The sequence below is a fragment of the Uloborus diversus genome, chromosome 5, assembly GCF_026930045.1.
Source record: "Uloborus diversus isolate 005 chromosome 5, Udiv.v.3.1, whole genome shotgun sequence".
NCBI lineage: Eukaryota > Metazoa > Arthropoda > Arachnida > Araneae > Uloboridae > Uloborus > Uloborus diversus.
Genome location: NC_072735.1, coordinates 114,995,300 through 115,013,883, shown reverse-complemented (window position 1 = coordinate 115,013,883; position 18,584 = coordinate 114,995,300). Strand labels below are relative to the sequence as shown.

The following is an 18,584-nucleotide window of genomic DNA, read 5'->3' as shown; positions in this document are numbered from 1 at the left end:
TTATGAATCGTTGTTTACCAGTAACTGTTTAAGCATCTCTCATAATCTTTCAAACACGTTCTTTGCTCTTACTGTGCAAAATAAACAAGAGTTTGTTCATGAACTGATAATTAATTGTTTTTTCACGACCAATTTAAATGATATTCAAATATACTGAATATCATTTAAATTGATATTTAAAAAAAAGTTCTTCATTAAATACGAAGAAGAACAATAATTTAAGAATTGCTCATATTTTTTCTTTCTTTAGACAACATTTCTTTAATAGTCTTCTTTCGTAGTAGAATAGGAAAAATATCTTCAGGAATTGATGATATTTTTTCTCCATTAATTAAAAAAAACTTTATTAAAAAAACGTTTCTTTTTATTACGCAGTGAGGTTCAAAAGTATTTTCAAAAATAAAAACTACTTTTTTAGGTACACTCTATATTGTAATTAACCTTTCTGAAACATTACTTTGATCGAACAAACTAAAAAAGCATGCTAAAAAATGGTGTTTTATTAATTTCAATTTAAATTTAAAAAAAAAAAAAACAATTATTTGTAATAAAAATAATCAAGTTCATTATTTAAAATTCAGCATTCAGATTTTCCTTCTTTAAACTATTAAACATTGTTCAACATTTTCATTCTAGGCTTTGTATCGAATGTTGGTCTCTCTTCTGCGGATGAAGACAAACCAAATGACGAAACGAATTCTGAAATCAAAGAAATTATGGGGAAGAAGTTTTTGCTTAAAACGAATGTGGTGAAGTACCCTTCTAATGGAAATAATCGCATGTACGTTCGATTGGCGTCCCTCCAACCCTTGGATAAGGTTAATCCAATGATGCCTGAGGAAATGATGGGAGAAAAAGACAAAAGAGTTAATTCAAAAGAAAGTTCTGAAGAAGGTTCTAAAATACTGAAAGACAAAGAAATGGAAAAAGAAAAGAAAAAAGAATTTGGTATTGATGAGAAAAAGAACAGCGAATTATTGAAGCCAGAACCAAAATTATCTATGGAAAAAGATGATAATGTTATGGAAAATGGTGTTGAACTAAAAGAGCAGGATGATATGCTAAAAGCTGTAGAAATGGTTAATAAGGAAAAATCAGTAGATACTATGAGTCTTGAGAGTGGGAAGAAAAAAGTAACTGATAGTAAAATAGCAACTAAAGCAATTGGAAAAGACATGGATGTTCAACTTGAAATGAAACAAAGCGAAGCGGGTAAGAAGGAAAATGAGTTTGTCCATATTCTTCAAGCAGACAAGTCACTGAATACACCGAAGGAATCTGAGATTAAAATAGTTAAAGTAGAGATGAAAGAAAATGAAATGTTTCCAGGAATTGTAGAAGAGAAAATGGAAATTGGTGAAGGAAAAGACTCGAAAATGTCGGAACTCGAACTTTCAATGAGAATGAAAGGAGATGCGGCCATTGAAGGCGTGATAGGTGAAAGTAAAAGTGATTCATCTAAGGACATGTTAGACAGAAAGAATATGAAAGAACTAGTAAAAGACACTTTGTTGGTAGGTACCTCGATTACAGTATTGAATGAAGAGAAGATGAAAGAAGACAAAATAAAAATGACTAATGATATGACTTCAAATACTGAAATGAAAATGATCGGACAAGAAAAGAATAAGGGTGAAATGACAGAACGCAATGAAGAAAAGATGAAAGAAGATAAAATGAATATGAATGATGATATGGCTTCAAATACTGAAATGAAAATGATCGGACAAGAAAAGAATAAAATGCTTAAAGGTGAAATGACAGAACTGAAAGAAAAAGAGATGAAAGAAGATAAAATGAATATGAATGATGATATGGCTTCAAATACTGAAATGAAAATGATCGGAAAAGAAAAGAATAAAATGCTTAAAGGTGAAATGAGCGTAGAAGCTGAGTTAGAAATGAGTGGGGAAAAGAAGAAACTGGAAATGAATGAAAATTTCAAAGAATCAGGGAAAAGGGATATGCAATTAGATAAACCTGGAGTGGAGATGGAAAGAGGAGTCTTTTTTCAAGATTCAGTTGAGGATCGACTTCCTATTGAACCTTTTATCATAAAAATGAGCGATGAAGAAAGGAAAAAATGGGAAAAAGCTGAAGTAATTGACGAATCTACAGCAAGCAAAGAGATATTTCACAAAAACTTGGATGAAGAGTCCTCTGAATTTATAGAGAAAAGATTGAAACCTGACAAAGAAATTATTGTTCCTACAAAAACGGGCAGTGAGGAAAATGAAAAGGACAGCTTAGAACCAAAGCAAGATATGAGGCCGACGATCATCGTCGCTGATGTTGAAAAGAAAAATGTAGAAAATGGAATGGCAATGCTAGCAAGTACAAATAAACAAAAGGTACAAATTTACTCTTAATATTACTACATTTTTACCACATTTATTTCTCAGCAAGAAGTAATAAAATGAAAATTTAAAAAAAAGAAAAAAAAATTAAAAAAGGAATGGAGAAATAAAATATAATAAGGTGAGTTGAGAGAAAAACTAATGTGAAAGTGAACTAAATTTCTCGCAAATACATCATTGAACGCATCAACAACAACAACAACAACAACAACAATAATAATAATAATAATAATAATAATAATAATAATAATAATAATAATAAAGTAAGTTAAAGACAAAACATTTGAAAATAAGTACTCAAGATGAATGCGCGTTAGTTGATCTGTTTGGTTTTCTTGGTTGGGTTTCAGTCTTTATCCATAACTTTAAAAATGTTTTGTATACGTTTCTAAGGCTTTCAAAGAGAAAAAAAAGCTCAAAGCTAAATATGAAAGAATTCACTGACAAAATAATTGTTATTAACAACACTTAACAATTATAACATTATACACACAAAGATATTATCAAATTCTCAGGTAAAGCAAAATGAAACAGATTGTTAGTTTTCCCACACCACTACTTTATTTCTCTCCTTTTTAATTATTGTAAGGTTAACAATTGAGTATTTCACATATACAAGAAACATTTCACAAATAAAAGAAACAATAGTGGGTAAAAAAGAAAAGGTGCGCTACCGAGAAAAAAAAAACGACACTTTTTTCATGACTCCTAAAAAAAAAGCCGATTCGGTTCAAATAAAGTTCACCAGATAAAAAAAAATCAATGCCGAATACGCTGATTTTGAATTCAATCGTGTTCAGCCTGTTTAAAAGGGTGATATTAAGAATTCTAAAAACGTCTAAGATCAGCGTTTACGCGTATAAAATTAAAGAATTTAACTTTAAAAAACTTCCTAACGTTAAAAACAAAATGTTTTAATAAACATCATTGAGAAAAACTTTTTAATCATTAAATCAAATTTCTTCATGTTAAAAAAAACACAATCTTGAAATTGAAAATTTAACATTGAAGATTTGAGAAAAAAAAAGGTAAGGATTCGGAATATATTCATTAGATTACCCAAGGCAATTCCTGTTCTTAGCAAAATAATAAAAGATACTACAGATGCTCTAGACTATCTTTTTTGTTGTTTATTACCAAATAATCATTTTGTCATCTATTGATTTTTTTTTCTGTTTTGAAAACTGCTTGTTTAATTTTGATATAAAAAAATCACCTTGATTATGAAATTTTTTGCTACAGAGATTGTACTCATACCTGAAGTTTCAAATATTTTTCAATGCTCTAACTTTGGTTAAAATTTGATTTGCTTAGACGAGTGTGATCCAACCTTTAGCTACTAGGTAGTAATCAAGCTTTAATGTAGGAATGTGAGGACCAGAAACATAAGAAAACGAATGACATACTTTGTTTAAAGACAAGAAGTTTAATACTTTACTTCAATTCCTCTTGATTTTATCGTTAAAAATCAAAACAATGTGATGATTGCCGCTGCTGTCCTGATACAAGTTTACCCTATGTATTAGTTCTTGAATGGTTAAAACTTGATTATCTAATTTAGGATTTTACTACAAGTAATACGGTAAGGTCACCCGTAACAGACAAGGGTACAGTAACAGACAGTCATAAGTTTGGATTTAAATAATAATAATTATAAGCGTGTAAAACTGACGTTGCTGTGGCCCATGAATGCAATGCAACCATCTAATGTTATCAGAGTGCATTTTATGAGCTAGTCGGTATTTTCAAGACAGCGCACAGTGTTTCGATTCATACAAGCTAGCTGAACAAAAGTCAAGTTCAGAACTCACCATTTAAACTCACAAAATTAAAAGTTCCTTAATTCACATGATTTAATTGTTCAAGATAGATATTATTTATACTGGTAAGTGCTTTTTTTTCCCTAATTTAATTACTCCATCTGATAATTAAACAATATTAAAATTTTTTGAAGATAAACGAAGGAGTTTTTGCTCCTTTAAAACCTTTCAAGTGATGGTAATGATTTTACCCGTTTGTACCAGGGTCAAATTTTCTGTATATGATAGCTGCACTTTTCCCATTATTATTAAGGCGTATTATAGTCAGCACACTCTAGTACAACACCTTTTTTTTTCTCTAGAATGCTTCCTTTTGATTAGGGATTTCTTTGAAGAATTATTGCAGTATCCAAAGTTTTGGGTAAAAAAAATACGTTGTACTCGAGTGTGCTGACTATAATACGTCTTATTATTAATGGGAAAGCTGTAACTACTATAACAGAAAATTTAGCCCGGGTACAAATGGGTCAAGTCATTGCCATCACTTGAAAATTTTGAAACTGACAAAATATCCGTAGTTCATCTTTTATAAATTTTTTGATATTGTTTAACTATCAGAGAGATTAATTAAATTAGGGAAAAAAAAGCACTTACTAGTATAGAAAATATTCATCTTGAATCATATGAAATTGGAACACTTTGATTTTGGGTGATGAAATGATGACTGGAACACAACTGAATTATTCAATTACAAACGGATACATACCTTTGAACCTTATTACTCACGTGACGGAAGGGAGTTAGACATAAACAATAACTAAGTGTCATGTTTTGGTTTATTGTTTGCATTATCCCAATACCAAAGTTTATAATTTTGAACATGACTTTTGTCCACCTAGCTTGTACTAATCGAAACACTGTGCAGCGGTGAAAGATGATAAACAGCCACCACAAGGTCTGCTCGTGTTTCATGTTCATTTGAGTTTAATAAAGCTATAGTTCTAAAAGTAAAGAACTTATGCACGTTTTGAAGAGGAAAATATAATTTTTTCCATTACTCATCCTTTCCTCATCCTATCTGTTACTGGGTATCATCAGATTTTTGTCTGTTACTGGGGGGGTCGGACCTTTTTCCGATATTGAGTAAATGAAAATATAATTAACTAATTCAGAGGATCCAGAAGCAGCCAAACATTAGATGAGATGTTGTTGCAAGAGAAAAAAATAGTTTAAAAATATAAACACATTAAAAGGCTCAGAAAATTGAGTTAACGAGAGAGCGATGTCTTCAGCACGTCTGTTACTGGTCCCGTTACCCTAATGCTAATGGGGGTTTAAAATGTTGTTTTCGAATTTGAAGCTTTGATTTTTATTAAAATAATTTTTCCCCTACAAGAGAACAAGATTTATTTTTAATTTCCCATGACTGTAAACTTTATTAATTACGCAAGAACATCAAGTTTATAATGAATTTCTATGGCAAGAACATAAATTTTACAGTTAATTTCACCCAAATATATAATTAATTTTGCTTAAACTCTAAATAGTCAAGAGCTCATAATTTCTTGTTTTTTCTAGGACATCAGCTCTGCAGAGGGAGTTATGTTTTTAGATGAGTAAGTAATGGCTTCATGTTTCATTGTTAAGCAACACAATTTTTGACGTTTCAGTTGTAAATTAATAATAATTATTATTTTTTCATTGCAATATAGATACAAAGTAATACAACAATTTTAAAAACCATACATTTTTAAAAAAAATTAAATGATTAGTATATGCATGTTTGCGTTACTGTTGACAAATATTATTGGCTATATTTTTTGAAAACAGAAACAGGTGACTCAAATATCTCCAGCCTACACCCAGGTAAAATACGAGTAGTTCTATTATCATATTTCCTTAAAAAAAAAATACTAAAAACATGTGCTGATCCTATTTTTTCCCAAGCATAACTTAGCAAGCAATTGTTAACTTTTGTATTATTTTTAAGATTGTACATTTTATGTTAAAATTGAGAACCGCGGGAGAAAAATAGCAAAAAATTAACTATAGAGCATTCAAAATATGTATTCTCTCTTTTTTTTTTTGTTTTACACAGAAAAAAGAAAATGACAGACAAAAGTGAAGTACATCAAATGTCCAAAAGTAAAATTTTGAAAAAGAAGAAGAAATGCAAATGCGAAGACAGCGAATCTGACAGTGAGGAAGATTGATCACTATCAAGCACTTTTCAAAATCATCAGTAGAAGTGGAAGTAACGAAAGTGTGTACAGACTTCCAATCCAGTAATCAATGCCGACAATGAGAACTTTTTCATTGCAAAGCAAACGTGATATCCAAAATTATTTGACATGCATGTGAAACAACTTCAATGTTTTAGAGATTTTGTACAGTTCGAAGTAAATTATTCTGTGTTGAATAAAATTTTTTTGAAGTATAGATGCAAAATTATTTTAATTCGGAAATACGGTTTTGTTTTAAGTCAGAATAATCGGTACAAAAGCGGGCGTAATATCTTTAGGGCAGAGGAAAAATGGATTGCGAGCTAGTATTACTTTCAGGCTGTCACCATGAAAATATTTTTGACCACAATTATGTAAATTCTTTTGGCGAGCTCGATATTTTGTCTTTCAACAAAGTGGCTTTTTACTAACGATATTTTTCGCAAAGCAGGGGTTCCCAACTAGGGAAGGGTTGGGTCACGGCGCTGACTGCGCCATTGAAATTTTTAAGGACGGGGAGCGGGCTTTTTGTGTGGGGGGGGGGGGGCTCTTGCTTTGAAATATTTGTGGGGAGAGGATGACATGGGTGCCCTCCTCCCACTTAGGGAGGAGGGCCACCCTGTCGCATAGTTAAAAAGGGATAGTATAATTTCATCGGAACAGTGTGAATGGAGCCAAAGCAGAAGCCCTTTTTACTAGACCTCAAACTTTGCTACTACTCTGTCAGTCAAAAAGCGAGCTTGATTGATTTCGATTTTTTATCATAACTTCTGGCTATTTTTCTCTTGCTTTGTACACATTATCACATAGCAGTTATAATGAAATATATATATAATCATAAGTCAAATTCACTAAGTGCCGAATGGGGATTGTAATCATGAGCTAAACATTTTGAAACCACTGGCGCTATCAAAAAATTTTGCTAAGTCAAAAAAAAAAATAATTGAATTTTGACATCTTGAATTCAAATTATGTTTTTCGCAAGCATGTGTTTTTTTGCGCGGTGTGTGCAGGCATGTGTGTGTGTGGGTATGTGTGTATGTAGGCGTGTGTGTTTGTGTCTGTGTGCAGGCATGTGTGTGTGTATGTGGATATGTGTTTATATATGTGTATGTGTGCGTGTGGGTATATCTGTGTGTGTGAGTGTGTGTTTGTGTGTGAGTGTGTGTGTTTGTGTCTGTGTGCAGGCATGAGTGTGTATGTGTGTGTGTTTGTGTCTGTGTGCAGGCGTGTGTGTGTATGTGTGTGTGTAGGCGTGTGTTTGTGTGCAGACATGAGTGTGTGGGTAAATGTGTGTATGTGTGTGTGTGGGTATGTGTGTGAGTGTGTGTGTGTGTACGCATGCGTGTGTGAGTGTGTGTGTGCAGGCATGCGTGTGTGTATGTGCGTGTAGGATATGGACGCAACCTGGAGACGGGTTTTCGCAAGAGGAGCAGCATCGTGAAGCCGGTCGACCGTGGTGCTGCAGAGGGAAGCGGGGGGAAAATAAAATCATAGGGGAATTCAAAACAGTCAAATGAGAACAATAAGCAATGTGATTGCTCAAAAATAACTTCCAAAAATGCTTTGAACTTCGTAAATACTTCACTTAAAATTCAACACGAAAATACAGGTATCAATCAAAAGAACATATTTAAATGATCTCTTATTATAATCCGTTATTTCTCTATAATTACTGGTTCATTGTTATATTGAGCAGACAGTCATACTAGATTAGGACGATTGAAAAAAAAAATACTCCCCTTAGGTATGTAAAGAAGTCAATGCGCTATTTACCATGCACTGACATCCATCATCGGCATTTAAATACAAGTCACTGGAATAAGATCTGAGGAATAGACATCCGACTCGTAGTATCGCTCACTCCTTTCAACAACGTCATTTCTCAAAATGCGTGATTTTTCAGGAGAGCGGTTTTAAAAATTAAAAGTAAGATTTCATGTAATATTTCAAGCCACTGACTGAACTTTTTCTTATGCAAAAGGTCTTTTCAAGAAAATCTGGTGTTTCTTTCCTTTTTCATGCAGAAGTGTAAAATGTATAAGTTTATTTATTTTTTTTTATTTTTTACTATTGGTACCCGCACGGCTTTGCCCGTAATAGAAAAATTAAAAGGTCTTTTGGTTAGCCTGTATAATTACAAATAATGTATGGTATCGCCAATTGGCTTGTACCCATGTTACGGTTCCACGCTATGATAATTTCGTAATTTACTCGTCCATCTTATGATATCTTTTTTTCTTAAAATTGGAATAGAAAAAGAACTTCATCAATTTTTTGAAAAATCGCTTAGAGGTGCACACCCCCATGCTACAAACTAACTTTGAGCCAAATTTCATGAAAATTGGCCGAACGTTATAGGAGCTATGCACGTCACTGAGATCCAGACATCCTCCGGACATCCAGACAAAGCGACTTTCAGCTTTATTATTAGTAAAGAAGATGATGGTCTTGCATTATATTTCAAAGATACTTATTTGAAATTTCTGGAAATGTCATTTTATTGTTACCAATATATACATGCTCTTTATACAAAACCGACATAAACGCAAATGTTGCGTTCCTAATTAAAAAATAAGAATGAAAAATGTTATTTTTTGTGTCAATACTGTTTTCGGAATAAATAATATCTTTCACTAAACGAAACAGATGTTTCATATCTAATGGACCAAACACAATCCAAGATTTGACATTCTTGAAAAGAACATTCCGAAAATACTTGAAAATGCAAATGCGGCACTTTTGTTCTCTAAAGGTGAAATACTAAGTTATAGAAATGCATGTCTTGGGAATTAAAAAAAAAAAAGATATCACTCAAAATCGCTGATTTTTGAGATGTGACGTTTTTGAAAGAAGTGAGCAGTATATACGATGTTTTTATCCAAAATATATCCAACATTGTAGTTTGTCCCTTACATACGTGTCACCTCGTTTATGCCATGTTTGCGCAATTGAACGTCTATTTCAGAAAAGCCTGACCGAAAACGAACAGAAGTCAATGTAATTTGACTTCTGTCCGTTTTCAATTATTTCGTTCCCCGATTCATAAAGTCGGTTGTGCGGTAAACCTCTCAAATTGCTTCTGACACTATTCACTCATGTAAAATTAATCCCTAAATCCGAATATGATCACTTACCCTCTCCCTCTCATCTAAAATAAGTCCCTAAATCCGAATATGACCACTTACCCCCCCCCCTTTTGTTTTCAATTTTCAGCTGTTTCATAGCAATTACTTTTATTTGGAGGGGATGGGAGCATTATATTACTAGTTGACATTCTTCTGAGGAACTAGAGAGGGGAAAAGTTTAACGACAGGAGAATTTGTAACAAGTTGAGAAACTCAAGCGAGTATTCCTCCCTAAAATATTCAAAACGATCTTTTTTTTCAAAACTTTTTCCCTTATGTTTTTGTACAAAACCAGAGTATCGGCCTCACACCTAAGAACATGCCCAAAATCATTTTCAAGGTTGTAAACTTTAAAAAAAAAATCTGGGAAACATCGAATATTGGATCCGAGTCGCATCGCAGATCTCCAGTGAAGAACCTTCCCGTATAATTTATTTTGATTCAATTTTTATTCACAGCTATAATTAAGATTAAAAAGGAAAGTATGCATGCCTGCAAGATTAATGCAAGATTATATTTCTAGGGATGCACCGCCACTTGTATCCTTTTCAAAGTAGTATTGCCTTGTAAACAACTGTTTTAAAAACAACTTAAGACATTGGGCTATATATTTAAAAAAAAAAAAACTTTAAATTTTTTTTTCGTTTAACTAATCTCCTCTCAGTTTTTAGAGTCCCTATCTAATAATGTCTAGCCAAAAAGTAAATAACTCTAAGGATAAAGGAAAAAAATAATCTAAGTCATTTCCAAAATTTGATACACATAATGTTTATTTAGTGATTTATCAAAAATATGCTTTGTTATTATGAAATGATAAAAGTTTTGTATTAAAATTTTTAAGTATTAATTTTAGGTACAAGTTAAAAGGGCAGTAATTGTTTTAATAGTATAAGGTATGTTTTCATTTCAAATATTCAACGCAATTTATCAAGTGTACTCTGAGCAAAGTAAAATAGTTCATTTAATTTATTCATTAAATCACTAACATATGCATTCACTGATTCATTTATTTTCTTTCAAGCATTAATTCCCTTGTTCCTTCATTCATTCACTATTCTCTAATTCATGCTCTAGTTTATTCACTCATTTATTATTTTTTCATACACTGATTTATTTAGTAAGTTACCGCCCCATAGCCAGGGCTAAGGTAGAAATTCATTAAATACACCGCCAGCTCAGTCAATTCCAGCCGAGGACTGCAGTTTCGTACTTATTAGCACTCATCAGCCCGGCATGCAGTCCTTGGCAGGAATTGACTGAGCTGGGGGTGTATTTCATGTATTTCTGCCCTAGCCTGGCTATAGGGCGGTAACTTACTGAATATACCTGCCTTGCCTGCAATATTCGAGTAGTACCGAACCGTTGCTTCGGTCACTCGTCTAGTCAGTACTAATTCTGTATTAGCTACCAGTTTGTTTGGCACTCTTGGTTTCCTCAAGAGGTTTTCCACTTCTATGCCGGACTGATGAGTGCTAATAAGTACGAAACTGCAGTCTTCGGCTGGAATTGACTGAGCTGGCGGTGTATTTCGCTGATTTATTTATTCGTTTGCTTCTAATTATTTATTTATTCATTTGTTTATTTATTCAGAAGATTAAAACTATTTTTAATAATCAAACAGAAAATGTTTCCTTTCCTTTTTTTTCACTTTGCCTCAATACTTTGCCTCATACAAAAAAAAAAAAAAAAACCGTACTCCCCCTCCCCCCCATTTATTGAAAGCACAAATTATCTACTAAAAATCAAAATAATGTTTCAATGCAAATTTTAATTAAAAAAATGTTCTTTCTGTACTATAAAATACTCTAACTTTCAAAACAAATTTTCAATTTGTGCATTTTGAAAAAGGTATGTTACTTTAACTTCTTCAGTTCGACCCATGTCCCCCTTTATTTTCTTTCAATGAATTTAACTATTTACTCCCCAAAACAAAATATCGAACATTTTTAGAGGCTCATGCCAAAAATTTTCTACCATAAATTTTCATCACTATGAATTTGGGAACATAATGGCAAAATACATTTTTCTTAATCTTTCGAGAAAAATATTTATTTCATCGAAAGGAAACCAGGGAAACATTCGCATCCAAGGAGCATCGTATGAGCAAGAGACAAATGAACAAATATTGAGAAAAACTGAACTTAAAACTTCATCTGTAACAAAGTCCGCTATCACAATATTATTCTCGCAAACCCCTTTTCTACTTCTCGCAAACCCTTAGGGGTTCATAGCTCATAAATCAGCAGTTGGGAACCGATGATCAATGGTATCAATTTTCTAAAAAGAAAAAAATGTACTTTAAGAAATAATGATTTGTACGTGTTTCGGGAGTGATTTTAAAGTCACGCGCACAACACATATAAATCGTTATTCTTTAAATAAAAAATTACAAAGCTGGTAAATTATATTATGATAATTAATAACTCCTTGTATTCAAATAAGTAAAAATTAAAAGCTGAAGTTTAAAAAGTCCCGCAGTATAATGCGTACATAAGTATAAAAATTTTACTCCCATACAAATTGATTGAGCAACATGCACAAGCAATATATATTTTATTTGTTTACTTATTTTTCTCTTGACTATCTCTTACAAGCTACATTTAAATGCAGTTAAACTTTAACAATGTGGCATGACAAAAATTGAATGGAAATTCTTTAAATACGAATGAAAACTAAAATAATTCGCTAATTTCATAACACTTTCAGTAGTCAATAATTTGCATTATTAATAGATTTTTACATGTAGAAAATAAAACGTCAAAAACCCTTGACACATTTTTAAAAAGTATTAACATTCTGCAGTAAGTTTTTGTTATCTACACTATCAAAATGTAAAGCAAAATAAAAATTTATTTGTACGACTAATAATCAATTTTTACTTTTTCCTTTTTTTTTCAAATACATATTTGTAGGTACTTACATTTGAATTTGAATGAAAAATTATTTTTCTTTTTTTACTCTTTACTGTTCAGTTACCAATAACTGCATTCAAAATTTAACAATATGTTAAAACAGTGAAAGTTGAGTGAGATGTTAATTAAGATAATTAAAATTTAAACAAGGCTATGATTTCATTTTTATTGATCTTCTTTATACACACTATCCATTTTCAATACAGTAATCAAAATAAAAGTTACCAGAATATTAATAAAATTATTTTCTATAAATGTCTCATCTAAATATATTTATTATTTAATAAATATATCTTAGGTACATAATAAATCTGTTAATATATTTCATATAGTTCTAAAAATGTATTTAAAATTTCCAATGTTTTGTAAATCCAATACTTGTTGTCTTAACATTCTATATTATTAAAAAATATATTGCAGTCGGACTTTAAAAAATATATTAACACTCGAAGTTGTAAAAGAACTATAACTATAAAAGCTGTTGGTTAGGAAGAAATAACAATAATGACAAAATATCAGGTGGTAATACTATATATTCATGCGTATTGAACATCTATTCAATATGCGTAATACTTTTTTAAAAATATATATCACTTCAAAGTATACAACATTCACTTTTTGATATGTTATCCAATCTTAACAATTAGTTACATTCAATTTGTTAAAACAACATGATTTACAGAATCGAGCTTATATACAAATAAATTACAAGTTGTACAAAAATAGATTATTACACTGGAAGCTTTCATATGCTTACAGTGGTCCTTTCAACCATATACTGTATCACACTGTAAATATTTTCAATAAATAAAATTTAAAAAATAAATAAATATCAAAATATATTATTCCAAGTTATTTACAATGAAATGACAGTTGCAGTTTGACAAATGCAAATTCTAAATTTTTCCAAACTCTCAGAAATACTTAGAAACTTAGACGTATTAAAATTGATAACATTCATAAGCAAAACAACAAGTGAGGTTTTTTTAAAAACATGCTTACATTTTTTTCTCCACGCAAAACTAAAAATAGTAGTTTTAAAATACCAATTCCACACTCACAAACAAGCACATACACAACATAAAATGAAATATTTCATCCTCCAACATCAACTTATTTAAACTTCCCCGACATAAGCCCTTTTGGACTTCTAACCTTCAAAATATTTTTCCATTAGGTGTATTTTGCATATGAATTACAGATAATATAAACAAGTTTCCTTTAGTATGTTCATGTTGATAAGGTCAAATATACAATGAAAATAGCAATAATTATTTACACTTGTTGCTAAACATAGTCATTGTTAAAATGTTAAAAACTCAAATGAAGACATCTTTTACTAGGAAGGCAAAGAAATGACGTCACAGGTGAATGATCTAGGAACAACATAATCTAGCCATGAGTCCTGGAAAGAAAGATCAGTTAATGAAAATGTAGGAAGAATTCAACATTTTTTGGAAACATGATAGATGCATGTTAAATGCGCACATGCGAATGTTATTTAACATTCGCATGCATTAATGAGCAATTTAACATGCATTAATAAGCGCGATTGTAGAAAAGGTTCAACATTTCTTGTGAACATTGTGTTAAATGTGTTGCAAATGATGATGAATGAAATATTTAAAACTTTCTACATAAAGAGTGTTTAGATATATACGATTTCCAAATGGAAAATCTTATGGATGTCATTTTGATGACCGACTGTAAACCTGTTAATTCCACCACTTATAAATTTTCATGAGGAAAATAAAACATGTCAGGTTTATAATAGCACGTTGTGTAGTTAGCCGATCTTAATGCAACAGATTTTTCTGTTTGTAGGCATCATTTGGCATCTTGAAATAATAACCAAGTTTTCAAAAAAAAAAATTCATTTTTGGCAATATCTGGTTTACAGTCTGAGCTTCAGATATGCTTGACTAGTTAAAAGATATAGGAATATTTCGCTTCTTTCGATATACCTTAAATGTGACAGTTAAGAGTGATTATTGCGTCTCAAAAGACAAGAAAGAACATTTTTCATCATATATTTTGTTTATGTTTTTTATCTTAATAAAATAAGAATTTCTGCACTAAAAAAATTTCACTGAATAATAAACGCACACATTTGGCAACAAAACAAAATAATTGCAAAAATGTTTTAAAAGAAAATAGAAAATTTTTCCTTTATGTGAAAATTTTATGCAAAATGACAGACTGTTTTTTTACATTTTATCTCAAACACATGCTCTCTAATTTATATTATCTTTTTAAAACATTATATTTATCTTAATTGGATTAGTGTCTCACAAAATGAATATGAATCTAGTATGCTAATCCCTTTTCTAAAAGAAAACTAAATGAAATAAAAGTCAAATACTTAAGAAAAAAAAAGTTTCTGTGAAAATGTTTAGCATTTAATTACATGAAATTAACGTACTGCATACACATATTTGCGATTATATTTCAACAACTATTTCTGTTTAGAAAAGTGAAATATTCAACGTGAAGCCTTCAAAGATGCATGAAAAGTAATTTATTGGAAAGTTATCACTTGGAACAGATTTTATTGAAATACAGATATTATTTATTTTTTTAAAAAGAAAACCAGAAAAGTAATGTCTCTGATTTAAAAAATTTCAACGGCAAAGTTTTTGAGCATTCATAGAGAAACTTATTGTCATGTTAGTTTTCTCCTCTCGTTTTTCTTAGAAATTCAATACCACACAATGACTTTTCTGTCCGTAAATTTGTAATAAAGTAATTCAGTAAAGAAACTTGAACTTATTATGTAGGAAGTATTTTACATTTACTTTAACTTGTGATATTCTTTACAATATCAATTCAGATAAATTTTTCAGGTTTCTTAATTAAAAAATAATTTATGTACAAATGAAGTGTGAAGCAAAATGTCCTCAAAGTTACTGAAGAACACCCGGTACCAGTACATGTAATGTAGCCCATATATATTTTCGTTCAAAATTTACTCAATAACAATAAAAACTCTATTAGTCTATGTAATAGGATCATATCTTCCGTTTCAGCTTATCAAAATTAATTTCATATTAATAACTTAAAAAACAATTATGAAAAACAACATGATTTACCAGTGTTCTTGAGCAGTTGATTCTAGCATACCACTCCATGCTATAGAATACAGTTAGAAGTCCCCATCCTTGAAACATGGAACCCCAAAGAAACACATTCCAAAAACTTGATGTTCTTCTTCTTGTGATGAAAACTAATATAACTGTAAGGAAAAACGTAACAGAAATCTTTGAATATGAATCCCAAAAACTATCGCAATAAATGTTTTTAAAATCATTCTTAATATTGGATTTTATTTTTAATTATTTCCACTGTTTCATGAGTGATGTTGTTAGATGTTATCTTCGGAAATGAAGTAATTTAAAGTAATTCATCAACTGTTCAGCTGAATATCATTTTACTTAATTTATTTCAGCAGCAATTCAGCTCGCTCAGAAGAAATCTTGAAAATTAGTTCATTTTTTAAAAATATATAATAAAAAATGAATAGTTTTGTATCATTATGAACAAAAAAGATTTTATAAGAATTTTTCCTAAAATTCCAGTTGATTTTAAAAATTTCTACTTTTGTCAAAGGTTTCAATAAAAAAATAAATAAGAAAACAAAATTAAATAAATATATACTCAAAAAATATTTTCCCACAATACACAATATAAAAATGATTAACAACAATTGCATTTATGTGTGTAAAAAGTTACAAAGAATCTCTTTTTTAATGTGAGATTATGGGTGGAAGTAACCCGAAAAATGTAGAAAAAAGGGGAACATGTGTGTGTGTGAACATGGCACGTTTTACTAAGATAATTTCAAACGAAAAATCTTGAAAAATTCTCAAGTAATGGCAGTGCCAGAACTATCTCTTGGCCAAACTCTTAGAGCAATGAACCAGTGTATGTTTCAGTGGTGACAAGTTTTCTGTTTAAGCAAGCGAGTAATTTTTCAGTTTTCTTCATGTAAAAACATATTTTAAACTAACTAATAAGCCGGACTTAATTATTGCAAATCATTACATGAAAATTTAACTACATTCATGACAATAAAATATTTTTCAAATTTAACGACACTTGATTTTTGAAAGTTAGTTCAAAGGTAGAGGATGGAACAGTTGTGAACGCATGTAAAGGCAGATGTGAACAGTTCTCATATTTTGCCCATAATTGTAATATTAGTGTAGGGTTATAATAAGTGTAGTAATATGATAATGGAACAATTCACATTTTTTAAAAAAGAACAATGCAAAACATGTTAACTTACTACCAAATGTAGAGAATAATATGAACAGCAAAGGAAAAACGAATTTGAAACACACAGCTAAAATATATTCATGAATTATAGCTGATATCATGAACACAACAAGCATAGCACCAACTCTGCTTTTTCCTAAAAGCTGCAGAGAAAAAATAACCAGATTTAAAAGTGTGGTCAAACACGATCTGATATTAAAAAAAACTTTTTTATAATTTACTGTTGCAGCTACAAAATTTTGCAACCAGGTAATTACTGCTCATTTTTATTTATAGTCGCATCAAACCACTTCTGTATTCAAGAAAAACATAAGATTAACAGACTTAATAAAGAAAATCCTTCAAATTTTACAATATTTCGCTTTGATAACTTATTTCTTTTTTTATCAGTAAACATGAGTTTTTGATCACAATTTCAAGTTATTTGCTTACATATTATTCACATCGATTATATAGTTTGAAATATATTGTTCGAATTAGAATCAAATTTTAATCTTTAAGAGTAAAAATTATTATACATGCTTATAGTTATGCAAAAATATCTAAATATATGTAAGGTAATGTTAGAAGGTTATATGTAAGGAATGTTATATATATATGTATATATATATATATATATATATATATGAAAGACGATATATTTTATTAAAACAAAGACTTAAGCTTTAATAATTGACTAAAATTATTTAAAAAGAGTTTTTTGTTCTTAAGAAGAAAGAAAATCTAGTTAAAAAAATGTTTTAGAAAATTGCCAATTATTTAAACTTCTGTTTTAATTAAAGCTGTCAGCCTTAAGAACCGTTTTTTAGGTGTCGGCTTTAGGGAATTTTAAATTATTTTTTTGCAAATATTTAGATGTTTAATCCATTTTATAAAGTTGAATCATCGAAAATGTTTTTAAAAATTGGTTTAAATTTCAGATATATAAGATTTCAGTAGACCCTCGTTTCCACGGAAATGCCGTTTAAATCGAAACCGCGTAAATTGGGACTTAATAGTAGTGTTAAAATAGGGGCTAGGTTCCGTAGATAAAAAAAACTACTTCATTCTAGTGATTACTAATTGTATAATGAGTTTAATGTGTTCTTATATCGATTTATATGCACAACATGCAAAAAGAAAAAAAACTAATTTAATGTTATATTTATGAAAAGCGAAAAAAAATTATTATAAACTGCCAAAAGGCAATGATAGTCTTTTGGCAGTCATTAAGAATTTTTCTCTTGAATTCTTTGCAGAGCATTAATGATGCCATGATCACTTGCATCATTTCCATGATAGAATCTTCCTTCACTAACAAATCAGAAAGATCATTTCTGTTGTCTAGGAATGGCTCGAAATTTTCAATGTGAACGTTTTTGGTTGTGTTTCACCGCTGTCGGTATCCTCGATGGTTTTGGCCGCCTTCGTTACTCCTAAAAGTTCTAGTGAATTCTGAACTGTGCAAGTTGAATAACTTTACTTCCAGAAAGAGTTCTGGAACCAATCGCATAAAATGTCTTCAGTGGCCTAAGCTCGATTATTAGCAAGCCAAAATGCAGTTTAATGCGTGTAATCTGCAATCTTTAGTAGTTTGGATTTTGAAAGAGAGGAAAATTTTATGTTTGCATTGCCGCATCCGCGTAAAATCGAAACTCATCCGCGTAAAATAAAATAAAGGTGTCAAATCGTAAACCGCGTAAAATAAACCAGCATAAAACGAGGGTCTACTGTACCACATTATCAGTATTTGAAAAATGATGTAAGAAACACTAATTGTAACATTGTATACAAAGAGAAAATATAGTTCTCTTTAAATGTAAAATAGATATTACGATAATTTTATAACTATAAATTAAAGTATTTCTAATTAGTAGAAAATTATATTAAAAAAATATGTATACAATTGAAAAATACTTAACAAAGAGAGACAAAGAGCCGGAAAAGGACA

The 18,584-nt window shown here is 30.3% G+C and overlaps 2 protein-coding genes across 5 annotated transcripts in view; one reads left to right on the top strand and one right to left on the bottom strand.

The window, feature by feature from the left end:
* The first annotated feature begins 890 nt into the window (after nucleotides 1–890).
* LOC129222655 (titin homolog) lies at nucleotides 891–6,472 on the top strand. Its single transcript, XM_054857184.1, has 3 exons — nucleotides 891–2,351; nucleotides 5,696–5,733; nucleotides 6,216–6,472. Exons 1-3 carry the CDS (start codon nucleotides 921–923, stop codon nucleotides 6,328–6,330), a joined length of 1,584 nt encoding a protein of 527 aa, XP_054713159.1. The 5' UTR covers nucleotides 891–920; the 3' UTR covers nucleotides 6,331–6,472.
* Nucleotides 6,473–12,014: 5,542 nt separating this feature from the next.
* LOC129221949 (sterol O-acyltransferase 1-like) overlaps nucleotides 12,015–18,584 on the bottom strand; it is a 69,965-nt gene continuing 63,395 nt past the window's right edge. For all 4 annotated transcript variants that reach the window (XM_054856341.1, XM_054856343.1, XM_054856342.1 and 1 more), the window contains 3 exons: nucleotides 16,665–16,797; nucleotides 15,469–15,611; nucleotides 12,015–13,784 (listed from right to left, as the gene is read on the bottom strand). In XM_054856341.1, the coding sequence (XP_054712316.1) occupies nucleotides 13,719–13,784; nucleotides 15,469–15,611; nucleotides 16,665–16,797 (342 nt within the window). In that variant the 3' untranslated portion in view covers nucleotides 12,015–13,718. The remainder of the gene's footprint in view (nucleotides 13,785–15,468; nucleotides 15,612–16,664; nucleotides 16,798–18,584) is intronic.